Source organism: Momordica charantia, assembly GCF_013281855.1.
Source record: "Momordica charantia cultivar OHB3-1 chromosome 4 unlocalized genomic scaffold, Mcharantia_2.0 BLBB01000004.1, whole genome shotgun sequence".
In the NCBI taxonomy this organism is placed as follows: domain Eukaryota; kingdom Viridiplantae; phylum Streptophyta; class Magnoliopsida; order Cucurbitales; family Cucurbitaceae; genus Momordica; species Momordica charantia.
In genome coordinates, this window is record NW_028275162.1 from 14,012,060 (window position 1) to 14,039,462 (window position 27,403).

At 37.7% G+C, this 27,403-nt stretch overlaps 2 protein-coding genes across 8 annotated transcripts in view; both read right to left on the bottom strand.

Annotated features, from left to right (window-relative positions):
- Positions 1–2,100: 2,100 nt before the first annotated feature.
- MRL7-L (Thioredoxin superfamily protein) lies at positions 2,101–6,909 on the bottom strand. Of its 2 annotated transcripts, none has more exons than XM_022298896.2 (6): positions 6,635–6,909; positions 5,992–6,542; positions 3,886–3,967; positions 3,685–3,796; positions 3,426–3,567; positions 2,101–2,433 (listed from the first exon to the last, which is right to left on the bottom strand). In XM_022298896.2, the coding sequence occupies exons 1-5, from the start codon at positions 6,827–6,829 to the stop codon at positions 3,434–3,436; spliced, it is 1,074 nt and encodes a 357-aa protein (XP_022154588.1). In that variant the 5' UTR covers positions 6,830–6,909; the 3' UTR covers positions 2,101–2,433; positions 3,426–3,433. The 2 variants fall into 2 exon arrangements, with proteins under 2 accessions (XP_022154588.1, XP_022154590.1); XM_022298898.2 differs by having other exon boundaries at positions 6,653–6,907.
- Positions 6,910–22,915: 16,006 nt separating this feature from the next.
- LOC111021818 (poly(ADP-ribose) glycohydrolase 1) overlaps positions 22,916–27,403 on the bottom strand; it is a 53,255-nt gene continuing 48,767 nt past the window's right edge. For 5 of the 6 annotated variants that reach the window (XM_088122792.1, XM_022298901.2, XM_088122791.1 and 2 more), the window contains 4 exons: positions 24,630–24,774; positions 24,205–24,375; positions 23,502–23,564; positions 22,916–23,188 (listed from right to left, as the gene is read on the bottom strand). In XM_088122792.1, the coding sequence (XP_087978918.1) occupies positions 23,030–23,188; positions 23,502–23,564; positions 24,205–24,375; positions 24,630–24,774 (538 nt within the window). In that variant the 3' untranslated portion in view covers positions 22,916–23,029. The remainder of the gene's footprint in view (positions 23,189–23,501; positions 23,565–24,204; positions 24,376–24,629; positions 24,775–27,403) is intronic. The other variant, XM_022298900.2, reaches the window with a different exon arrangement.

Below are 27,403 nucleotides of genomic sequence, written 5' to 3' on the forward strand. Positions count from 1 at the left end.
AATTTGTTGTGTCGTTATTCTTGTGCTTTTACAATTTTTTTTCTTATTTGCATATTGTAGTTGTGTTGGATATTTTTCTGTGGAAGAGAAAATTATACAGGACCGTTAATTTCCCAACATGGAGGTGGGTTCATGGTCTGTTAGTGTGCCACCGTCTGTTGTTTGCTGAAAGGAAGATCGTCGCAGCGGCTGAAAACGCAGGAGGTGGAAGGGTGGACGGCGGATTAGAGAAGAAAGAGGAAGGGAAAGGAAAAAGTCTAGGTTTCTACAATTTTTTTTTCTTTTCTCGTTATTTTTTCAGAAAAAAAAAATCTTGTCGCAAAGGTTATATATTATATAAAACCTCCAAATTTGATATTATTATATTATATAACCTAATTTTTAGTACGAAAAAACTTCAAATTTGAGTATATGTTGAATACTTATATTGGGTACATGTTAAGGTATGACGTTAATATGGATCAAATTTTGAATATATGCCACATATACTTCAAAGTATATATTATATAACCTAATATTGAATATATACCTAGAATATGTTGATCATACTATAAATTAGAATATATTATATAACTTAATAGTATATGTACCAATAAAAAGTATATATTATATAACCATGTTTATCATACTACTGCAAAAAAAGATGCGTGAGAAAAAAAGAGGTAAAAAATATTCCATGATATCGAGCACTCCATAACAGTATATAGTTTATAGTTCATAAAATTATGTGAGATTGATTTCGACTGATCGATTATTTATCATGAAATCAACACTTATTTTTTATTGTCGGATATAGTTTATATCTACGAATAAGTACAAAGTTGGTAGATGATTCTGCTTCAGTTATAAGAATTCAATAATCTGATATAGTTTATATATGTTTGTATCGTCTATTGGGATATAGAAGTATATAGTTTATAACTAACTCATAAGTGCTGACGTACAAACAATGATAAAGTATTATTATTTGAATTGATTATTTCCATAATCCCTTAATCCCTTAAAATTAAATACAAAAAAGATTAGTATAATATAGTTAACAATTTAGTATAATATATCAATGAGTAAATTAAGAGATTATGAAATAAATGATTTGTGGACCACAATAATTAAAGGTTTAGAAAATCAAATTAGAGATTTAAATCTTTTACTTTAAATAAAAAGAACTAACAATAATAAATATAAATGACACAAATAAGGGTAAAATTGACATTAATAAAAATTCCTAAATTCATAAATCTAAAAGTGTAAAATTGGAAAACTTTAGACATTTGTAAAAATAAATTTCCAAAACCGCTCCTCCAAGTATCTCTTAATGCAATTGCATAGAGAGCTTTAAAATAAGTTCATGAACTCTCCCTCAATTATTGAAATATAAATAAAAGTCCCCTCCTACGTACCTAGCAGTCAAAAGTCATAGAACTTCCCTTTAGTTTCTTTCGAATGAATCACCCACATACAGGAGTGTACAATTGGAGGGCGAAAAATTAACCCCCCAACCGAATTGATGTCGGTCACCACCTCGTCGATCTAGGCAAATTCTCAAATCGTCGGTCGGTGAGGGTAATAAACCTCCATCACGACTCTCCCCTTAACACAAGCAGCCCATAAAACACGGTCGGTTCGACGACTGTTTCAACCTAGAACTAACCTGACCGACCGATGTACGTGCACCCCTACCCACATATATAGTTCTTTTGTTCGTATTCAAATATAGTACATGAGATCGTATAGAGCTTATTGTTTGATTCAACTAAGAAGATCTTCATATTCAAGAAGCATACAAGTATATTTCTTTTCTTAGAACTTCGTTAAGAAATTCTTCCTTTTTGTTTTAAAATTTTGTGTACGGTTTTCATTTAGTATTTTGTCTATTACGCTCATGTCTTGTATATAAACGGTAAATATTTTGTATATTATTTACCTATTTTATATAGTATATATTTATGCATACTTGTATATACGTTATGTATCATGCTAATTTTAGCAACACTAGCTTTCATTTCATCTCATACTAGTTGGTGGTGTTTAAACTTTTAATTGTGGTTCTGCATCCTCAATTGTTATATTGATAATGTTTGTCTCCATCTTGTTGAGCTATTGACAAAAATATATAAATATGCTGAATAATATCAAATTTTAGTTAAACCATGAGGTGAGTCTATATGAACCAACGTATACTTAACTCAACGATAATTGACACTTATCTCTGACATAAAGATCTTGAGTTCGAATCCCCACCCCTACTTGTACTAAAAAAAAGATGTGTTCATATGATAAACGGGGAAGACCCATTTAGTAAAAGGATTCAATTTCAACGTTAAGGCTCAAATTAACTTGAGCATTGAAGCGTATTTGGTAGACACCACATCCGTGTCTAGCACGTCTTTGTTTTTGTGGGTGGTCTAATAGATGAGCACACAATCAATTCAGCTGGCAAAAAAAATAAAAAAAAAATTGTAAGAAGAAATAAAATTATAGTAGGGAAAGGTAAAAATTACAAGGAGCAATTAGGAAGATGGTGCAACTGCAATATGTATAAATTAGCAGATGGAAACAGTTTGCATGTGTTGAGAGACATCAAAAAGTAGCTTTCCATTGAAACGTTCGTTGATGGTCATCTAACCAAACAGAAATGCAGTGGGGTTGGAGGATTGGTGAGATGACCAACAACAAAGGCATCAAATGGCTAAAGCATCACCCACATGATTTATGCACAAGACAGAGAAAATAGGAGATATATGGATGGTTATCAACAAACCAAATTCCACTGCATTAATATGTAATATGTATGAATATTCTGTGGCATATTCTTGCAGATATCATCAGAATATGCCATTGACTTTCCTACCCACCTACTCTTACACCTCATACCATACATACATATTATATACAAAAATTGCTCCATTTTTTCTAAATAGTTTTCTGTACTTAGACAACACAGAAAATAAATATGACTAAATATTCACTAAACCATGCTTAGATTGACAACTAAATAATGATTTAATATATTAAACACATGATATTAAGTAGGTTTATTATATGTATACATATTTGAAAAGAAGTTGTAAGCAGTTTATTATAAGGTTAGATTAGAGTTTTAATTCTTTTAACCTTGATGATTATATTTATTTCGTTTTTAAATTTAAAAATATTTTAATATGTTGAATTTTGAATGATGATTCTACGTAATCCTTCAAGTTAGTAAACGACTACCAACTGATTGAACTGCACAACTACCTGCTCGTAAGTGGATGATACATATCATTCATATTTCTATATAATAGGCTGAAAAGGCTCTTAAAGTTGGACAGCTTAAAGTCAAGAGCATTGGAATTTGGTCTTTCAAAAAAATCTGGCCAAAGAAACTAATTGCATTAAAATTACCTCATTTATCCTACAACAAACCCGTTATATACACTTACAATTTTCTTTATATCCTCCTATCAATAGAAACTGATGGGATCGCCTCCTGATAATCTGGAATGTCCTTTAAACATGGTGGCTTAGCTGCTCCATAGTAGAAGAATGCCATTATTTTTGATAACTCATCTCCACTTACAAATCCTGAATCAAACGAGAAATCAGAGCTCAAGCTCGCACACTGAAATAGGTTCATCCTTCGGTTGCAAAATTTGAAGCAAGAAAAAAAAAATCAGTGTCTTCTCTTCGTTTGCTACTTACCCTTCTCACGGAACAAAATCTTCCCTGCTTTAGTGAAGATGATCTCTGGAAAGGATGACACTTGAAGAGCAGAGACCAAGTCGTGTTCGACAATGGCATCCACAGCAACACACTGCACCCAATGACATCAAGTTTAAAATGATGACATTTGTTAACGTAGTGAGATGAGTAAACTGCAATCAATTGATAGGATAGGCCTACTCGTGGTGAAGGCAGATTGCAATTCCATATTATGTGGATGGCCTTCTCCAGCTCCTCACGAATTTGTTCATTTTCCTTTGGCCTGAATAGTCAATCAAATGCATACAAAACATGAATTCAATGCATGCAAACTTCTGTCATATAAAAGATCATCTTATAGTTCATGTTATTGTTTTTTTTTTATATCCGTGTGTCCAAGCCAGCTTGCGCGCACCTCGACTATTCACGGGTCAACCGTCTCACCCTACTACATTTGGTTGACAAGGAAACTCGTAGGATATTAAATCCTAGGTAGGTCACCACCATGGTTTGAACCCATTCCCTCTAAGTCCTTTGCTATTTACATTGACTCTCATTGTAATTCATGTTATTGTTAAACCACTACAAGCATCAGATAACCGTTGTTTAAAGTTACTTTTTCAAGATCATACAAAAAAGCTTTTGGTAGATTTTTAGAGTGGAGAGGGGGTGGTGGTATGGTAGATAATTTGAAGATTCAGAGGAAACTGTTGAAAGGTGAAGATGTTCCTCCTAGTCTGGGATAAAAGCTGACTGAGGGATCTCTTTACTTAATATTTTCACAATCAGTAGGAAGGTTCTTCAAGCTACCTCTTCTAATATTCCATTACTACTTCAAGAGTTCATAATAGCCTAGTGAGGGCATGGGGGAGCTATTAGTATGTATCAGCCATTGAACACATAACCGGGAAGCTACAAAAACAGCGATCTAAAGTTATCTAAGATGATGCCAAACAGTAAACATAAATAAAAATAAAATGTTGAAAAAATATAACAAGTTTATGTATCTCACTCCCAACTTTTCATTAAATTATGATAGCCCCATGAGAAGAAAGTGTACTTGAGAAAGCGAGAACAAGATAGTAGGGCGTAAGGAAGTAGAATGGGTGTTAAGTGTGCCTAGTTCGTTAAGGAGCTGTATGGGTATTTTGTAAATAGGGTAAATACACCCACGACATCAGGTAGAGGGTATCTTTTTGTCAATTTGTCTAAGGACTATTGGGAGAGGTACGGGAGCTCTCTAGTCCTCCTTTCGCCCTTATAATGTCTTCTTAATATCAATAATAGAAGAGAGTTCTATCAAATTATTCATATCTAAGAAATGTAAGGACCTCTAGCGAAGGACACCCTTCTTTTGAAGAAAATGAGAAGAACTAGGCTTTGATGGTTCCCAAGTCCTATAACTAATTCTCTCCCTAATTACATCCTGACCTTTTTTCGTTTTCTAAGCCTCGAAAAGATATTTTTGCAGGATCAAGAAACATGATCACAACAACACTCCAAAAGTGGCTGAAGAGAAAATCAAACTGGTAATGATAGCGACCCCAGAGTAATGAATGCTAGGGGAAATTATCACAATTCAATCAAGAAGACGACAGAGACAAAATCAAACTTACAAAATTTAGTTGCATAAAAATGCGAATATGTAAATATATATATATATATATATATATATCTTTCTTGATAACCGAGATGTCAGAGACCCCATTCTTACTCCTTACATTATGCTCATTGGCCATTTCACTGATCCTTGTTCACCCATCCCAAAAGAGACAGCTTCAAGAGACAGAAAGAGTTTTAAATTATCAAGTTTTCAATCTAATGCCTGAACACAAGAACTTCGAGGGTATCTCTTAGGCTCTTACCTCCTTCGGTGTATAAAATGCAAATAGGAAACCATGAAAAATATAAAAAGAGATCCTACTCCTTAAATTACGCCCACAACCCACCCCCTCAATCCTTGTTCGCCCAGTCCAAAAGTCCAGCTTCGAGAAAGAACAAGAATTTTAAATTATTAATTTTCACCCAGGCTTGAACCCAAGAAGTTAAAGTTATCCCAGACCTCCTGAGCTGTTATCACCAGGCACCCCTTGTGTGTATCAAATGCAAATATGAAACTACAAAAAAATATAAAAATATGTCGACCTCATGAATAGACCCTTAGCTTGCAGGTTTAGAATCCATTGAAAAGATATTACAATAATGACATGAATTTCAATCAAAGCCATGAAAACAAATGTCAATCCACACAAGATCCTAATGTAAAAAATAATAGAGCAGACAACTAGGTGAGTTCAAAGAGCATACCTTTTGTAGCGATTATGTACAAGAATGATTAGTGGACTAATGTCTTTAAACACAGCCTCCTCCCATTCAGCAGTGGTTATGTCCTTAATTGGACGAATGTAGTTGTCATCTTGCCAGACAATTTCATTATCACTATCATCTTTATCATCATCATATTTATCATCCTTTTTCTTATTCTTGATGCTGATCTTATCAAAAAACTGACCCAAGTTGAAACCCCAGCCATCAGCATCCTCAGGCCAATCAGGATCCTCCTCCTCCACAACGAGAGGGTACTCAGCAAGAAGTTTTTGCATCTTCCTTCTCCTTTCCATGTTGTCTATCTCCTCCTCAACATTGGGATTCCTATCAATCACTTCTCTAATCTTTTTCCGCCATTCCCATCTCTCATCGGAATCCATAAGATCGGGGTCTTGTCGGTCTTCGGAAGAAGAATCGTCTTCCTCATCAGAGTCCATATCGGCTTGTACTTTTTTCTTCTTTCCATCGTCTGACCTGAGTGGCCCTGCAGTTTTATAGGCCCTTAGAGTGCTGCTTCTAAAACAACTGCCCTACAAATTGTATCATGAAGCGCTTCACAATTAGTTTCCCCCAAGTAACTTAAACAAACAGCAATCATATATAGATTACAGAATGACATAACCTCTAGGGGATAACGCACCAGGAAAGGTGGCTTTATCAAGGAGATGGATGAAGGATAGGAAGACTTCAACCTCCATGTATAGAGAAACTTGTTGGTTTGCGAATTGGTTGACGCAAATAAAGCGCCCCCTCTGAATTTGTAATGAGCACACGGCATAACCAGAAACGGAAAACCTAGTGGATGTTGCAAAGCCATCTCTACAAGGTTTCACAAACTATGACCTCATCAATTGTTTGGAAGTTGGATTCAGAATAACATTGTAGCAAACAGATCGAATGGAAAAAACCCAAAAATCCCAACAACTCAAAACTAGGGGTGAAAGAAAATCGATTTGGTTAAGGGGGGCAAAAATCAAATCGAATCAAAATGAACCGGTTCGGTCCGAACCAAAACGGTTTTTTCGTTGAGGAAGAAACAAAGCAATTACGTGCCTCAAAACTTGTTTGCAACAAACCTAATATAATATATACTTTTGTATGACATACATATGTCCAGCATGCTTTAACACAATAAGTTTCTCACAAATATTCAGTATGTTTTACAAACACGACCAAGCAAATGACAACATAACTGTTAATCTTTAAGAATTACATCCAACTAAAATACATAAACAATCCTAATTTCCATAAACTCCTTTAGTAAACACATTATCAATCTTCAAATAACCAACAAAATTTAATCCAACATGTTTAAACTCATCGTCAATATATCAAGAGTAACATTTATAAAGTAATATAAACAACGAACAATACAACAACACTCATAAGAACACAAACACTTTATACATCAAAGAACAACCATCCCTACTAGTAAGAACTACTCACTAATGAATGTCCTAAAGCTCCTAAGCTTGTAGAAGAGTTCCTAAATCAAAGCAAACAAACTTGGGTTAGAATCCAATTACATATACTTAAATTGAACGAAAACTAAGTTTAGGTGAGTCTATTATCTACTAACACACACTACAACCTCTTGGGTTAGGATTGGGTGGATGCCAAGGAAGTTCGGGTTCCCAAATCCGAGTTTGAACGGCCTTAGGCTTGCTTGCCAAAAAGCGATGGGTTACGCGAATCAACCTTTGTTTGAGTGTGGGTAAATGCCGAATGGATGTCGAAGGAGGCGGGTAAACCAAATTGCCCTTCGTTTGGGTGTGGGTCAACGTCGAGGGTCGTTGGAATGAAGAAAACGCCACAAATTTACTACGGTTCACGTGGTGGCCGAGGGAGACATGTAGTAGAAATTGCTTACCGCAAGTGTACGGGTCAAGTTTTAATAAAGGTGGTAAGTAATTATCGATATCGTCCACTGGATTAGGTTTCTAGTCACTCAAGTACTACGGATATTAATGTCAAATTTTATCTAGAGAAACAATCAGGAATTTCTTTTGACACACAAAAGATAAAATAACAAAGTGAATAAAAAGACTCTAAGAAAACTCTTATGGAGAACGGGTCTTAGGGAAATGATTTCACCAATTGAACCTACAAGCGGACAAATTAAACATGCCGAGATTGAATATGCAATTAATCTATAAGTCAAGAAATAAAGAATCATAAAAGTCTCTCCCGAGCACAATTAATTCTCTCACTTATTAAGAAACCAATATCCCTATCTAGTTTCATTAACAAGCAGGGCCTTAAGTCTTATTATTTTAACAACCTCTAAGATAATTCTAAATCTCCCCATCTTAGAACTACCCCAGTCATGCATTCAGGTTCCAACCTACACCACCTCTCCTGAGCATAAGATTCAGATTTAGCAACAATTAATCCGTGATCAAGAGATTAAAAGCATTAAGCAAATAATGCATAAATAGATTAAAAACAAATCAATCAAGACAAATGTTAATAAATCCAACTCATAAATCCAACGGCTACGTCAATCCCTAGAACAAGAAGATTAGCTACTCATGTTCACGAAAATCTAATAAAATCCCACAACGAATTTCATAATAAATCTAGAAAAGATAAGGGAAAGGAGAGAAACTAAAGCCGTAGTGTCGATTGACCGTTCCCGACTCAATCTCAACGATCACGAGCCCTCGAAAATCGTCTCCTCAGCCTTCTTGCCTCAAACCTCGAGCCAATCCTCTCCAAAATCCATTACCCCCATGTGAGAATCCCCCAAAAAGTGCCTAAAACGGCGCACTCATCTTTCCCTTTAAGTTAGGGCATCGCTACAACGCCATGACACCATTAATGAGCGCCATAGCGCCGTCCCATATTTGTGACGGACGTGCAAGTTCGTAGCGCCATGGCGCTACAATACAGCGCTGCGACGCTGTCATCGCGAAAAAGGGCCCAAGATTTGTCTGCAGGGCGCCATGACGCTGTGTACTAGCGCTGTAACGTTGCTTCTTCGGGATTTTGCTACCAATTCTGACCTGCAGGCGCGCCATGGCGCTTAATGATGGCGCTGCCGCGTTGATGTGGTTTCATCAAGCTCCTCTTTTTCGCTCTAGTTTCCCTCAATTGATCGCTTATGCTTCAATTCTTTCTAATAGCTTGATCCTATAAAAAACATCAGTTATGCACGTAAATAAGCCACAAATGACCGAAAATTGTTAAATAATTTCAATATAAATTTCATGAAATGTAGCTCACAAAGTGTGCTATCAAGACACGCCGCCGAGTTTGCTGCACGCAGGAAAGGTCACGCACCGCCACTGTACGACGCTGGCGCCGCTGGAATTTACCGCAACTCCTCGAGTCACCGCCGGGTTCGCTGCTCTTCGCGCCGCCGCACATTGCTACAACCGCCGCCGTCAGAGTCGTTGAGGGACAGGAGTGTTACCGACAAACTAAACGCGCCGTCGTCGAGGTAAGACTGGGATTTGCGCTGCCGTGAGGAGACCAAAGGTCGTGCTGCTGTTGCCGCCTGCCGGACCTGAAGGAGAGATGAGGGAAATTGGCATAGATAACCTAAAAAAGTTTGTTGTTTGCTCAACTGACCCAATTTAATATTTTGAATAGAATATTGAAGAATTAAATTACTATTTTAGCCTCAATCTGGAATGCAAGTGAAGTCGCAAATGAATTAACACGAAAGGAAACTAATGGGCAGGTTCGACCGTGGTTTTGACCGTGGTTAGTGTTAGTTTGACCTTGGTTAGTAGGAGAGTAACACGAATTTTTTGCTTCACCACAACCATGAAATATAGGACCCCGGCCGTGGTGTTCATGAAAGGGCAACTAATGGGCTAGGTTGCACCGTGGTTAAAATGAATGCTTGACCACGACCGTGGAAACTAGTACCACGGTCATGGTGTTCATGAAAGACAACTAATGGGCTAGGTTGGATCGTGTTTAAATTGTTTGCTTGACCACGGCCATAAAAAAGAGTACCACGACCGTTAATTTAATGACCATTATACCCCTCAGTTCAAATTCAAACTGTTCGTATTTCTCATTCCATATCTTCTTTTCTGTTCTTCCGTTTTCGTTTTCGTTTTCGCTCATCCGATTTACGCTCCCTCAATTTCCTCTATTTCACTCTCTACTAGTCAATATCGTGCTCTGAATCGCTTCCCATATCCGAAACTTCGAGGTTAGAACATTTTATTTCGTATTTGCGTCCCTTTTATGGCAAGAAAATAAGTTTTTTTTGTACTTATATTTGCGATTTTTTTCGTTCTTCGTCCATTCATTCCTTCCATGGCAGCCTATTTAGTATTTTCGGTAGTTGTAGGGCTCGAAATCGGCGTTTTTTGTTTATGATTTGCATTTGTGGGGAAATTTTGATTTAGGGCTTTAGGGTTTCTGTTTCCGGTTGTGTTTGCGTGGGTTTGTGTGGGTTGATGTTTTCTGCTGCGTTTGTAAGCGTTGTGTGGTTTTTCTGCAGTGGAAGAAGGAAGGTTTAAGGGTTTAGAAATTTGTGTTGAACCACGGCCGTTAACGCAACAGTGGTTTTTGAACGATGCATTGGTTTTGGGCAAATTAATGGGCACATTAACGGTCGTGGTTCAACGCAAATTTCATGGCCGTAGTTTTTGGCTGTGGTTAAAATGATTGCTTGACCACGACCATGAAAAAGAGTACCACGACATTGGTTCTGTTCAAATTCACGGTCGTACCACTGCCATGGTCGTGACCTTGAAATTTTACAGAATCAATATCCTTCTTAAATTTGCACTACCTAGGCCATGGTAAGCCTGTGAATTTGGACAGATTATGTTGTTTTTGGGTTTTCATCTGTTCCTTTCATCTATTCCTTTCTATGTTTGGGTTTTCATCTATTCCTTTCTATGTTTGGGTTTTCATCTATTCCTTTCATCTATTCCTTTCTTTGTTTGGGTTCTGGCTTGCTAAATAATAAGTTATGTGTATATTGTATTTGTATTTCAGGTTTATAAAATGGAGATGGTACCTAAGATTCCTCCCTCTAACTATCGTTCAGCCAATTTTACCTGTCTATCCCACATAGGGAGCACGGTAAAGGCTATTAAGAGTAAACTAACCCCTAGGCAACTTAGTATGTTTAGGAAGACTATTTTTGGCCATTTGCTAGACGTAAAGCTCGTACTTAATGGACCACTTATACATAACCTGTGGCTTACGGAGTTGGAGAATAGTAGAGTAGACGTAATTACTATGGACTGAAGGGATGTGAATCCCGGAGCGGAAGCAGATCTTCGTTGATGATTTTTGGGAATACAAAATCTAAGTTCAAAGAAGAAAAACACAGGGACAAACTTTACCTTTGAAGAACGTTTCTTCAACGATTTCCCAACGAACACCACCAAATGATCTTCATTGCTATCCTCTTGGGTTTCGAGAACACGCTTGTGGGAGTGTTTCTTTGGAACGAGAGGGAGAGTTTGATTGAGAGAGCTTGATTGAGAGAGAAGAATGCTTAGGTCTCCTCCTCTGTATTGTGCAGAACCAGCTGCAAAAGGAACAGAGGGGAAATATGACGTGGGGTAACTCCCCACGTCATATGCAACTTCCCCAAATGCAGGGGAGTGATTTATTATTAATAATAATATAAAATAATATTATTAATTAATAATAATTAATATATATTTAATTAATTAATCTTATTAATTAATATTAATTAATTAATTATTAATCTAATTAATAATCAATTAAATATATATATTAATTAAATAAATAATTAACACTTAATTATTTATTATCAAAATAGAATCATACTCTAAAACATTTCTCTCGTATAACCTATAGTTCTAATGTACATCTTATGCACATTATTTTTAACCTATAGTTTTAATATGAATATTATTCATATTAATTTTATTTGAATCTCATTCAAATAATTTCTCTCATAATATATAGTTTTAATTTAGAATTAACTATATATTATAATGTATCAATATACATATATTCCCTTGAGCAATTTGAACAGTTCAAATTCTTCCAAAAACTTGATCCTCGTTTTACCCGTTATGAGCTAGTAAGGGGATCTAATGGACCTACAGATTAGAAACTCCAATGATACAAGATTAATCGGTCAAACTCATTTATAGAGTTAATCAAAATTCGTTAACTACGGGTCACTCCACTAAAGACCTGCAGTTGCACTCTTCTCACTGCAGAATGTTTTCGTGTCCACGGATATACGACCATAAATGACAAGTCAATCCTTCACGAGTGCTCGTAACTCAAGTTGGGTCAAATTATCCTTTTACCCCTGAGTTACATCTTACTCCTTAAATACCACTGCTCCTCTAATGAACAACCCGGTTATGGTCCGACCAATAACCGGAAGTCCCTCTCAAGCCAATGAGAGGGTGGGGCCCCTTGTTCAAGTCCCAGAGTCAGCATTTAAGAGAACACTCATCTACTCCCCTAAAGTCGGGGAGGAATGAATTACATCTTGTGAAGTTATGTTCCCAGCTCCCCCACTCGGTCTCGTCCCCAAAATGGTAGGAATGTTGAGTCGGCGACTCGGGCCATTCTCACCCATACAGATCAAAGGACGAGCCCTCACAGGCAGGAGTCCATAACTCACTCAGGATTGAGAATGAGTTGCCTGGTCATCCTAAGAAACAGCAATCTATTAGTTAACGGTGTTACATCTAAAGATTGGCTATTTCGTGGTTCGGTCTTATACAAACTCATTGTATAGGATACCCCCACTTGCATGTCTCCACACGAACGACCTGGATCGAGTCGTTTGTAACCTTTACAGAGTAGGCCGTATCCATAGTGTTGTCAGGATAAGGTACCCAGCCTTATCCATATACTATAGACCCTTTAGGTTATTCACGGGACATTATCCACTTGTATATCAGGGTATATCAAATATATACCTCGTATATCAGAGGTATATCAAATATATATCCAGTATATCAAATATATACCCAGTACATATACTGTCCGGTTACACTAAAATAACCTCGGTGTTGGGTTTTATGTCCTAAAACTCATAGTTTGAAAATGACAGATATACTTTTATCATTCAATAAAGTTGTTATTGAAGGTTTTAATCAATAAGTAGTTATTGATTCAATAAAATGTTCTTACTATATCTAAATCCAAGAAAATAAAGGATTCTAGACTGTTACCTGAGACTCAAACTCTATGTAAGAGACATAAATATGGATCAAGTTTGAGTTAACAGTCTAAATGGTCTATAGTATAGGAATAAGGTTGGGCGCCTTATTCTGGGGACACTATGGATGCGGCCCACTTTGTAGCTAGTACAAACGATGTGATCCTAATTCGTTCATGTGAAGACATGCGAGTGGGGGTGTCCCGTGCAAAGAGTGTGCATAAGACCGGACCATGAGATAGTCACTTTTACTTTATAACACTGTTTACTGTTTGAAACTGACTATCTCAACTTTGATGGCCTAGGTAACTCGATCTTAATCCTGAGCTAACTATGAACTTCTGTTTACTCGGGATTACCCTTAGATTTGCATGAGTGAGAGCAGCTCAACAGCGCTAGCTCAATAAGCCTCTCATTTCAGGGGTAAGGCCCGGTAGATAGCTAGGGACATAGGGTGCAAGAAGGAATTCACTTCTACCCAATTTTGGGATAGTAGAGAGGTTGTTCTCTTAAGGACTGAATCCAGGTCTTGAACAATTGGCGCCACCCTCATCAAAAGGTTTGAGAGGATTTTTTGATTTGATAGTTGGACTACAAATCATTGTTCATCAGAGGATTAGTGGGACTTAAGGAACAAGAGGTAATTACAGGGGTAAAACGGTATTTTGACCCAGCTGTAATTACGAACAACCTGTGAAGGGTCGACTTGCCGATCATGGTTATATCAAATGGACATAATATATCTACAGTGAGGAGAGTGCAACTACGAGCTTTAGTGGAGTGACCGCGTAGTTAACGATTGTTGGTTAACTAGGTTAAAGAGTTTAACCGGTTAATCTCGGATCGTTGGAGCTCATGATCTGTAGGTCCATAAGGTCCCCTGGCTAGCTCATATAGGAATAAACTTGAAATAATTCAAATCGTACAAATTAGGTTAATCATATGAGATATGATTAAGTAATTGATATATGATATCAATTTGAGAAATTTGGACAAAATATTTAAATAGGATTTAAATATTAAAATTATGAATGCGGATTCATAATCGGAGGCATGGATTTCATCAAACATCGGATTTTGGAAAAAGTCAAATAGTTGACTTTGACCAGAGAAAGTCAAAGGTTGACTAAAGTAGATTAAAATAATGTTTTTAACCAAGTTGGTGGAAAATTCCACTAACTTGTTGAGTGGAACATTTAAATAATCTCAAAAATCCACTTTTTGACACTTAGCCATGCATGCATAAGTGGAATGTGTGTTGTAAGTTTTTTGTGAACTTAAACATGCATTTTGACACTTAGTCATGCCATGCATGAGTGAAATGTGTGTTGTAAGCTTTTGGTGAACTTAGACATGCATTTTGACACTTAGCCATGCCATGTATGAGTGGAATGTGTGTTGTAAGCTTTTGGTGAACTTAGACATGTATTTTGACACTTAGTCATGCCATGCATGAGTGAAATATGTGTTGTAAGCTTTTGGTGAACTTTGACATGCAAGAGTTGCATGTAATTTGCCTATTTAAGAAGACTTTTGTTCAAACATCAAGATCTCTTGGAACCTTTGGCCATTTGATGTGTTTTCAAAAAGCTTACATAACTCCTTTTAGCTCCACTTTTCTCTAATTTTTTCCTTCTCTAAAAAGAGTCCCACCACTCTATTCCAAGCCTTGAGAATAGCTAGGAAGATCTCTTGGTGGTCCTTCATTGGAGCTATTTGAAGATTTTTGAAAAGCTACAAAGGTTTGTATTTTTCTCTACTTATCTCTAAGCATCATAATGTATGATCATGCATGTTTAATCCTAGGTTGTATTATGCATCTAGATTGTTATTTCGATTCTTGCTCACTTCCGCTGCGCATGTATGTATTTTCTCCATCACTCGGATATTTAGTTTATTGGATGGATTTTGGACAATGCAATGCTATGAATTCAACAACAAATTTATTGAATATACATTTGTTTTTACATAAATACAAACTACGAGTTTAGGACAACACACCCAACAAACTCCCACTTGAACTAAACTCAAGTGGGGTGTATATTATCATAAAGCAAAGGGAAAATACAAGAAACTAGGGCATACACTATACCCATTACATTTCTCCCACTTGCCCTAGACTAGTCGTACAAAGCTCGTAGACCTAGACTTTCTAGATGGCTCTCAAACACTTTAGCCGTGAGTGCCTTCGTAAAAGAATCAGCAATATTGTGCTCCGAAGCGGTCTTTGTGACGATCACATCTCCTCGTTGCACTATCTCCCGTATAAGGTGGTACTTCCTTTCAATGTGTTTGCCTCTCTTGTGGCTTCGAGGTTCTTTAGAATTTGCTACAGCACCACTGTTATCACAATAAAGTGTGACGGGCAAGTTCATGTTTGGAACGACTTCCAAATCTGTCAAGAACTTTCTAAGCCAAACCGCCTCTTTTGTTGCTTCACAAGCTGCAACATACTCAGCCTCCATGGTGGAGTCTGCGATGCATCCTTGTTTGATGCTTAGCCAAACTACCGCTCCTCCGTTAAGAGTGAATACTGACCCCGACGTGGATTTCCTTGAATCCTTGTCTGTTTGGAAGTCAGAGTCAGTGTATCCTGTAAGGATCAAATCCTTAGTGCCATACACGAACTTGTAGTCCCTCGTTCTCCTAAGATACTCGAAGATTCCCTTAACAGCAGTCCAGTGATCATATCCTGGGTTGGATTGGTACCTACTGACCATTCCTACTGCATAGCAAATGTTAGGCCTAGTGCACAGCATAGCGTATATCAGGCTGCCCACTGCTGAAGCATAGGGTATACGTCTCATATCCTTAACTTCTTGAGGTGTCTTAGGACATTGTTCCTTAGACAGATGAATTCCATGCCTGAAGGGTAACAAACCTTTCTTGGAATTCTGCATCGAATATCGAACAAGCATCTTGTCGATATAAGTTGCTTGAGACAGGGCTAACGTTCTGTTCTTGCGATCCCTTAGAATTTGGATGCCAAGAACATACTGAGCTTCTCCCAAATCCTTCATTTGGAACTCAGTTGCTAGCCACTTCTTTATGTCAGTAAGGTATCCTACATCATTCCCAATGAGTAGGATATCATCCACATACAATACTAAGAAGGCTACAGTGTTGTTGACGACCTTCTTGTATACACAAGGTTCATCAACGTTTTGGTCAAAACCATAAGATTTGATCGCAGTATCAAATCTTATGTTCAAAGATCGAGATGCTTGTTTCAGTCCATATATGGACCATTTAAGCTTGCAAACCTTTTGCTCTTGACCTTGAGCTATGAACCATTCGGGTTGAGACATATAAATATTTTCTTCAAGATTGCCATTCAGAAAAGCAATCTTGACGTCCATTTGCCATATCTCATAGTCATAATATGTGGCAAGGGACTAAAGTATTCTAATGGATTTGAGCATAGCTACAGGGGAGAAGGTTTCTTCATAGCCCACCCCTTCCCTTTGTGTGTAGCCTTTTGCCACAAGTCTCGCCTTATAGGTCTGTACCTTTCCTTCGGCATCTCGTTTTCGCTTATAGATCCATTTGCACCCTATGGGTTTTACCCCGTAAGGTTGATCTACAAGTTCCCAAACAAAATTGAAGTACATCAACTTCATTTCCAGGTCCATTGCTTTAACCCATTTGTCATTCTCAGTATCTTTCATTGCCTTTTTGTAGGTCAATGGATCTTCGACGCCGTCATCAGGTATGACAACTTGGGTTTCAGTTAAACCCACGTAGCAGTCAGGTTGTGACACAATCCTCCCACTATGTCGAGGCACCCTCAATGCTTGAGGTTGATGTGACTGACGTGATGTACTAGCTTCATCAACAACTCTTGTTGCAGTGCTAGTTTGATCAACGACTCTTGTTGACGTGTTTGTAGCCTCTTCATAAATCTCGTTAATCACTACCTTACTTCATGGTTTATGATCTCGAACATGGTCTTCTTCCAAGAAAGTAGCATTTGTCGATAAAAACACTCTGTTTTCTTGAGGATCGAAGAATAGACCACCTCTCGTCTCTTTAAGGTAACCTACGAATAGGCATACTTTTGAACGAGGTTCCAGTTTCTTTGGGTTAGCCATGAGCACGTGTGCCGAGCATCCCCAAATGCGGAAGTGACGTAAACTAGCTTTACGACCCTTCCATAGCTCAAAGGGTGTTTCAGAAACACTTTTTGATGGAATTACGTTCAAAATATAAACCGCAGTCTCCATTGCGTAACCCCAAAACGAGTTATGCAACTGAGCATAGCTCATCATTGATCGAACCATGTCCAACAGGGTTCTGTTTCTCCTTTCTGATACACCGTTTTGTTGAGGTGTACCAGGGGTTGAGAGTTGGGATGTGATTCCATGTTCTATCATATAGTCTTGGAATCTCAAATCCATATACTCTCCACCCCGATCAGATCGAAGTGTTTTAATGGTTTTACCTAATTGATTTTCAACTTCAGTCTTGTACTCCTTGAACTTTTCAAGGGCTTCAGACTTATGTTGCATTAGGTATAAATAACCATACCTTGAACAATCATCTATAAAAGAGATGAAGTATTCATACCCTCCTCGAGCTTTAACATTCATCGGACCACAAAGGTCTGAATGTATAAGTTCTAAGGGCTCTTTGGCTCGATAACCTTTTCTAGTAAAAGGTCTTTTAGTCATCTTGCCTTCAAGATAATACTCACATGGTGGTAAAGAATCGTCTTCTAACTCACTTAGAATGTCATTCTTAACCAACCTCCCAATCCTATTGAGATTAATGTGACCTAATCTTAAGTGCCAAAGATAGGTATTTTCGTTTTGAGAAACTTTTTGCCTTTTATTTTGGGTTCTAGCATTTTTAAACAACTCGGTATTTAAAACTGCTTTAGTTATAGTTGGTCTTAGCACATACAAGTTGTTTTCAAGCAAAGCAGAACAAATATTAACACCATTTCTTGAAATGAACGCTTCATTCAAATTAAATGAAATGAAATACAAATATTCTAACAAACAAGAAACTGAAATTAAGTTCCTTTTAATTTTAGGAACCACGTACACATTATCTAATAATATATACATATTCCTGTTTGTAAACAACTTGAGCTCTCCTACCGCCACAATTGAGACGACCTCTCCCGTTCCGACCTTGAGAGTCATCTCTCCGGCGTCAAGCTGCCTCCAAGAATTAATTCCCTGAAATGAAGAACAAACATGATTAGTGTCTCCTGAATCCAGTATCCAGGCGGAGTCATCGTTCTCCACTAAACATGTTTCCAAAACAAGTAAATCATATTTACCTTCGTTGGCTTTCTTCTTTTCGACCAAGTACTTTGGGTAGTTGCGCTTCCAATGCCCGTCCATATTGCAGTGGAAACACTTCCTTTCTCTGCAACCTTGGTCTTGCCTTTCTTGGCAGCGGCAGCAGCGGAGTCAGGTTTTGACCCCTTACCAGCAACCTTCTTCTTAAAAGTCTTACTTCCAGAAGAAAATGGCGCATACTTGGTTCCAGAGGACGAACCTCGATTGAACCACTTTGAGGTGGCAACATTTGCCTCCCCTTCTTGTCCCTTACTCTTCATAAGAGACTGGTAGGTCTGCAGCTCGTTTAAAAGCGTGGTAAGAGTGTACTCCAGCTTATTCATAACCGCATTGCTGCATAATGGAAGGAAACTCTTCGGAAGAGATTCCAGAATGAAGCTGACTTGACTTTGCTCGTCTGTGACAGCCCCGTTCGACTCTGTCACATTGAAGTGGACCATCAGGTTGAGAACGTGTTCTCGCACTGAGGAGCCCTCCTTCATGCTAGAGTTGTAAATGAACTTAAGGGTTTCATGTCGAGCCTGTGAGGTCGGTTGTCCAAACATGCTCTGCAGCGAGTCCATGATCTCCTTAGCGGTGACCGTGTCCTCGTGCTTCTTGGCAAGCACATCAGATATGCTCGCCAAGATGTAGACCTTGGCCTTGTCATTGGCGTTGATCCACCTGTCATAGACGTTCCGCACTGCCACAGTGGCGTTAGGCGCAAGAGCTTGAGGACAATCCTCTTGCAAGACGAACCTAAGATCATTTATCACGAGAATAGTGTTTAGATTCGATTTTCATTGTTTGTAATTCTCACCGTTAAGTTTTTGAGCGGCTAGGAGTGCAATAATGGAAGTAGACATGCTGAAAGTAAAAACAAACCTATATCAGTTTCATGCATTAGCCTTTAAACCCAATCATATTTTAGCAAAAGTAATTAAGCACCCTAACAGAATTGTTTTGCAACGACGCTTCAGTGATTTAGAGCAACAGCTACCGTAGGGCAGACAGGTACTCCTTCACTGAATTGAGACGTTCTCAACTAAATTTTACACCAGAATAACTCTTATTCCTATAAACTTTAGTCATCGTTTATTTGGTCAGAAAATTGCTAACTAAGTTAACAACTCCCCGTAAGTGTGACCCGTCATTTTCGGACCTCAGAGATCCACCCCAATAATCCCGTCGTAGGGAAGGAAAATATTGGAGCAAAACCTAAGAGACCCTTATCCATTTCTGGAGTTTGCCTTGGTTTTGATTCCATACAATGAACCCTCCGTAGGGATGGTTGCTCTAGGACGACATGCAGGTCATGTATGAAACCTCAAGGTGCAAACCAATGACGGAGACCGCAGGATGTGTTGTCCAACATCCTTCTCCCAGTTACTATGAATACTATCTCCATTCACCTCGATATTGAACCATGCAAATACCTTCCGTAGGGAGGCCGCGCCAAGGGCGACACGAGGCCGAGCATGGAACTCACAGTGTGACTATAAAGGAGAACGTGATAGAGAGAGAAAAGTATGTTATATATACTTTGTATATCAAATATATACGCTGTATATTACATATTCTCTTTAGCTCCCACTTAGTATTCTAAGACTAGGGTATATTACTTAGATAAATCCCGTCTAAGTGAAATTAACTAAGTGATTTTTTATTCGGCCCAATATAACTATTATATTGGTAGTTGTACAATAATGTTTTAGTTCATTAAACACTTTAATAAACCAACGACATTATTGCATGTATATAAAATATTGACTAATTCAATCCCCAGGTCGGTTCCCAAGTAGAGGTGTTCCCTTACGGTCAACTTAAATACATCAACCTAGACAAAACTTTCCTTAGACAGGGTTCCCTTATAGACAATATTTTATATTTAGTCTTTTATCATTTCATTTTAAACCTAGTTAAAATAAAATAAAAGACTACCCTCTAATCATATTAGAAGATATAACCTAAGGTCTAATTAATTTAAAACCCCTTTAAAATTAATTAACTTAGACCCTATGTTTGCATGCAATTCTTTATTATAGATTTTAATTTCTTTCTACCACATTTTATAACTCTTATAAAATTTAAGAAATTAAGACTATAATCATGCATTGTAAGCATACATTAATATAACAATTATATTAACCAAAGTAATGTCATGCTCAATGCAACTTTATTTTCATCTAATTAATACAACACTTATATTAATTATGAAAATGAAACATGCATTCATACATTATAACATTTATAACTATATGATGCATGACGATACATACATACTATATATCAAACATACATATTATGCATGTAACCTATGGTGGGATTTTAAAACTATATGGCATATAATATGCAATATGCTTTTAAATTAAATATACATTCACAATGCATAAGATAACTAAATAGCAAAGTTGGAACGATTTTTGGCACCCTAAGAAAGCAAAATAATACAAAAAGAAGAAAACGACTGCAATCGCCCTCGAACCGCGAACCGGGGCCACGAAAATGCGTCGAAAAACACCTAGGACAGCGCCTCGGCGCCTAAGGGCAGCGCCGCAGCGCCCAAACATGGCGCCATGGCCCTGCACAACGTCGCGACGCTACAATGCAGCACCATGGCACTGCTGCATAGCGCCATGGCGCTGTCTGCGCAGTCTGCTTCGTCTTCTTTGCTGTTTTCTGCAACTTTTTGTCCAATCTGACGCCACGAACGACTTTCGAGCGACCCGAACTTACAGAATCAATACAGAAACAATATGCCAAAAACAGTGGGCCCTTACATGATCAAATCAAAAAGAAAAACTCTATCTAAAAATGCCAAAAACCGGAAATTTTCCAACCCGCAAACCCATATTTCGAGAATATGAAAACACCCACCAAGAACACGGATTTTGATCCCAAAAAATCAGAACATAAACCTGGCTCTGATACCAATTGAAGGGATGTTTAGTTTATTGGATTTTGGACAATGCAATGCTATGAATTCAACAACAAATTTATTGAATATACATTTGTTTTTACATAAATACAAACTATGAGTTTAGGGCAACACACCCAACAAAGTGCTTGGCAATAGAGTATCTTTTGGATTTAGTGAATTTTGTCTGATAACGGGCCTAAAATATAGTAGACGGCCGATTCGTAAGGACACTTCTCCTAAGAGGCTTAGGAAGTTGTACTTCGATGACAAAGCTGATATCGTACTAAATGAGTTCAAGGCGAAGTATATGGTGATGCGGTTCGAGGATGACATTGATGCGGTCAAGATATCAATATATACGAATATAATCAAGAATACTAAGACTGTGAGACGTTTAGAACTTCCATTTTCTGTACACATACATAAAATATATCCCCATATATACCAATCTTAACGGAAGACTAATAAGTATCAATGGTAAAAACAGAAGGGGACAGGAGACGAGGAACGCGCTGAACGGCGTCGGAAACGTTTAAAGACGTCGACGGAAAACAGAAATTGAAGGAATAAATACCTCGTTGACGGAAGCACGCTGCACAACATCGGAAACGTGGAACGAGGTCGACGGAAAGTCTATTCGACGACGGAAAGAAGATCTCGACGGAAAGAAGAAGGAAAAAATCGATCGTTGATGGAAGCTCTTAAGAAGTACAGAAACGGTATGCACTTCAATGCTATCGACGTTGATGAAGGTATGCACAAAAAAAAGGAAGACATCGGGAAAAAAAAATCAAGGTTGGAGAAGGAAGCACACAAATTTGGAAGTTCTTAATTGGTGAGAGAATAAAATCTTTTTTGAGATAGAGATTTGAAGAATTTAGGTTGAATAATTGAACGGGACCCACAATAATTAAATGAATATAATAACAAATTAAGGATTCAAATCTTTTAAATTTTAAAATTATAATAAAATAAAAAGCAACAAATAAGAGTAGAAACGATATTAGAATAAAATCCTACCTGAAAAAATGTAAATTTAGAAAACTAAAGACATTTATGAAATTAAGAATTAAAAATAGCTCCCCAAGATATTATCTTTTTTTTTTTTTTTTTTTAACTTTGAGCCCAATCCAAGTTTAAATAAAGTTTTCATCAACCTTAAATTAGAATCTTGATGGTGGGAATTAAACTATAACTAATTTATAAGTACGATAACCAGAACTACTGTTAAAGTTGGAGGATTAAAACAAAATTGTTTTAATGAAAGTACATTGACCGACTTTTAGCGAGGAATTAAAAAAAAAAAAGGCCCAAACTTATCATGCATCTGTCAAGACAGTTTTGTGTTCTTATATCAATCTATTACGAATAAGACTATATCATCAACATACGCCTATCAATGATAATCTATTAAACATCAATCTAATATGGTCTATCAAACATCTATCAATGGTATAAATTTTTAATCAAAGACATTTCAATGACAAACATTTAGCACTATCATGTTTCAATGCTATTTATCACGAGTTTTGATTTTTTGCTATGTTTTTAAAATATAAAATATTGTGCAATTAATTAAACTTGTTTTACTAATATAGGCAAGCATCCCATGATTTATCTCAAACACTACTAGTTGATATTTTCCCTCTTCTTAATAATATTATCCAAACAGCCAAATCAAGAGAAGCAACATAAGTTAGTTTTGGAGGAGGCTGGTAGGAGCCAATCAAAGAAAACAGCATGAGTTTGTCCCCTTGATATCTGAGAACAATATTCCACCAACATACTCCATAGATCACCAACCGTCCATTTATGTGCCAAAATCCATTCACTCACCTGTCCCACAATATCCAACATCCATTCAAAAAAATCATGAAACATACATCAATGTTAATTCTTATATTCTTATTTTAGCCCCTGAATTTTCGTGTTCAATTCATTTTAGTTAGACCAAAAACAAAATAGATGTGAAAGCTCAGGGACTATAATAGATTTTGAATCATACAAAAATTAACTGGATTTTTATTTTCTTATAACCCAGCAGTTATCAATTTACTTTCCACGTGTCATCGCCAGAAGTAGCTTTTTAGTAGATATATCAGAGACTATTCATACAGAAACTTCCACGAGGTCAAGGAAGGATATGTACCTTTTCTAGGCTCTGCATTGATTCGATGCCAAATGTGTAATATAAAATGAAAGGTCTTAACGCCTGAAAAATATATAATTGGTTATCAAGAAAACTTGGAACCAAGAAAATGGAAAGAGTTTTAGGGGTTGATATTGGGGATTCTCTACTTTCTACATCTTAACATGCTGAGTTTCCCATGGATAATGTGAGGGGTGCAGTATCAGTGAAGACAAAAGCTAAGGCTACCCTATCTTGAAAGTGTATTCTAGGAGGGTGAAAAAGGTAATGTAACTTCAAACTATGATGATAGTAAGAAAAATTATTGAATGAGGCTGTCACAATCTATTGCTTCCTAATAACTATGCATGCTCCCTAACAGTTATTATTAGATACAATAGTTTCTTCTATCTCATACTTACAACAGGGAAAAACTACCGATCATATTGTAGCGACTCCCTCAATAATTTCACCACAAGTAGTTACTTTGGGGTGGTATGGACAAAATATAAGTAGATAAAAAATAGGTTTCTTTGGGGTACCAGTAGGGAGAATCTAAATGTTGTAGGGTAGGAAGATGAATTGGCCTCTCAAATTGGCTCACAGACATTTTGTACTAGGCTTGTAGCTTGCCACCAGGAGTAATATCTTCTAATAAATAGCTATCACTACCCTTGTCGAGATACACCAGGGGTGGATTTTCATACAAACACTTGAAAGGTACCTGAGAAGCAGCGAGCCATTGAATTATGGACTTCACGTGAGGATCTCCTCCAAAGGCACCACAACCCCAATTGCCAGTCGCAATCCCAATATCATCTTTGTGGTCCGAGTATTCTGGAGTTAGAGATCTACCAACATAATTCTCTCTAGTATCCGAGCTAGTTTCGTGAACCTAGAATAATAGCACCAAAAGCCAAGCAATCAAATTAGCATGCGGAAGATAAAATAATTTGATGTGCACAAAGCATGTTTTAACAAAAAAAAAAAAAATCATTTTAATAAAATAAATCGAAACTAAATTCAAAGGAACTTTGAGCGGGATCATTTAAGAATGCTAACTATGATCATTGTCCTCGCTCTATGGTTCTTAACTTGATTTGACAATGATGTCAAAAATCAGAGAACAAAAATTGATAGAAATTTTACCACGAGATTGTTTCTTGACGGGTCTTTATGGTCTGTAATATCTTCCTCACTTCCTAAGAATAGTCTCTCATACTGCTTACATTTTGATTGATCAAAGAAACCACAGAATGCCTTATTGATTTCCCTATTGAATTCAGGGAGCAAACTAGCAAAGTAAAATTTCTGCTTATTAAGATCACAATGAACAGAATACACTTATCAGTCACCAAGAAGACTTCTACATCAGCACTAAACAAACGAGTCCAACCTTTTAAGCACCGTAGTATTTGTAACAAATAAATGGTTTGTTCTTAGATATCACGTACATTAGTCTAGTTTTTGAACTTGTTAAATTATAGTTTATTTTGTTTTAAAGGTTTCCTATTTTATTTAGGTTAGAGTTTTATTGTTCTAATACGTAAGTATTTCCTTATTCTAATAGGCAAGAATTTCTTTTTAGCTTCTTCTTTGTGACTGCTATTTATATAGCCTTGTATCAATCATTTGTAGTAATCAAGGAAGAATTATTTTCTTTTCTTATATGGTATCAGAGCCCTAGGTTTCCTCTAAAATTTTTTGGATCTTAGGATTTTGTGCCAGGGTTTTGTGTCCATTAGAACTTTGTACCCATTAGGGTTTGAAGTTTGGAACACCTTCTTTCAAGTGTCCATTAATCTCCTAGCCGCCACCATCTCCGTTGTCATTCGTCGTCACCGTCACCGCCATTGTTCGTCGCCGCCACCGTCATCGTTGCCGCCGTCGTCCGCTGTTGTTACGTCGGGATTGGAGTTCGGGATTTTCCGTGGCTGATTTCTGTTTCGCTTCCTGTCGCTACCCTTCATCGCACGTCGCCGTCCGCCACCGCGCCTCACCATTAGCTGCCGCCCTTAGCCATTCGCGATCGCACCTCACCGTCAGCCGCCGCCGTCAGCCATTAGTTGCCATGCGTTGTGGATTTATCGTGGTGTCTTCCTCGCATCATATATTTCGCTAGGGTTGCAATTCTGCAACAATTGATTGGGCCGGTTCGATTCGGTTCGGTTTATCCGATTCAAGTTTGGGTCGATTCGGTCCAGTCAACCCGGTTCGTCTAGTTCGGTTCAGATAGCTGGTTCAACTGGTTCGGTTCACTTGGTTCGGTCCAGCCAGTTCGGCTCCTTTAGGCTCGGTTCAAATCGTTGTTGGACTGGTTCAGCGCTTTTCGGTCCGGTTCAGTTCATTGTCGGATCGTTTCGACAGGTTCAGTTCGTTTCAATCAGATTTGGTTCGGTTTGAAATATTTTGGTTCGATTCAACTGTTTTTGATTCGATTCAACCCTCTTTTAGTTCGGTTCAGTGCTGATTTTTCAGTTTTGGATCTCCATTTTTGAGTTGCTGTTTAGTCTTGGTATCAATGTCACAATCGTCCAAAATTACAAAAAAAGTTGGACATAAATGAGATCAAACAATTAAGGAGCTTCTTAAAAACTTTGGATAATGCTCCTAGTCAAGGTACAAGTTCGGTAACTTTGACGAGTATAACTTCTCAGCCTAAACGTTGTATCTGGATTATTGATTCTGGTGCAACAGACCATATGACGAATTGTAGCTGTCATTTTATCTATTATAGTATTTGTCCGAGCAATAAGGAAATTTCTACAGCAGATGGTACCCTGGCAACAATAGCTGGTCAAGGAGACATCAAGATAAATTCAAACATTACTTTAAAGAATGTACTTCATATACCAGGTTTAACTGTTAATTTGATATCGGTAAAGAATTTGATCAAAGATTTAGGTTGCAGAGTAATTTTTTCTGATTCTTCTTGTATTTTACAGGACCAGGGCAATGGGAAGATTATTGGACTTGCTAATGAAAAATATGGACTTTATTATCTTAATGAACTTGTCGGTCAGACTAGTGTTCCAGTCTCCTTTACCTCACAAACTCATCATCCTTCAAGTAAGCTTTTGTTGAATTATTAGACTAGGACATCCTTCATTTCAAGCTCTTAAAATATTGTTTCCCGATTTATTCCAAAATCTTAATCATGAGTCAATTCAATGTGAAGTTTGTGAATTCGCTAAACACAAGCGTGTACCCTCCCCTAGTAATAATAAACGAATATCAGTTCCCTTCTCTCTTATTCATACTGATGTTTGGGGATGTAACGCCCCGCGTTACTCAGGTTAGCTTGCCTCGAGTTCCGGGAAATTTTATAACAAAATAGATTTTATTTATTTATTTATTTCATTTTATTTTATTTGATCCATCAGTTACCTTTATTTAATTTAAGTGTGGCATCTCGGCTAGTGTGTATTGTTACAGATTTAGTGGTGAGTTAGTAGCGTGTAGTTATTTATCAAGTTATGGTTTAGTACGGGTTCCGCTATGTAACACTTGTTTTGGACCATTGGGTCATTTACGAAATTATATTATTGGCTTGTTTTAACAAGGAGGGGTTGGGTAAGTGGACCTTAAACAAAAGGAAAAGAACCCAAGCCCAAGGGAGTTAAAGTTTTAAAACAAAGAAAAACCCTAGCCCTTATTCTTTCCTCTTCTTCTTCCTCCCTTTCCCTCTCTTGTTGGAGCCGCCGGTCACCCCCCACTCGGGTCCTTCTTCTCCGGCGAGCAACTCCGTTCAGGCGACGCGACGAACAGCGGCGACATCGGAGCAGCAGGTGCAGCGTCGGGCTCGGGCAGCAGCAGGCGGCGTCGGGCAGCGCAGCAGCAGCGTCGGGCGTCGGGCAGCAGCAGGTGGCGGCGCGTGGTCTCGGGCAGCAGCAGGTGCGGCGGGGCGGCGCGTGGTGGCTGTT

Coding starts and splice junctions, on each gene's coding strand:
- MRL7-L (XM_022298896.2), bottom strand. CDS start 6,829: ATGGCTTTGCAACATCCACTAGGTTTTCCGTTTCTGGTTATGCCGTGT. Junction 6,543..6,634: donor TGGTGCGTTATCCCCTAGAG/GTTATGTCATTC, acceptor TACAATTTGTAG/GGCAGTTGTTTTAGAAGCAG. Junction 3,968..5,991: donor GTACATAATCGCTACAAAAG/GTATGCTCTTTG, acceptor TTGACTATTCAG/GCCAAAGGAAAATGAACAAA.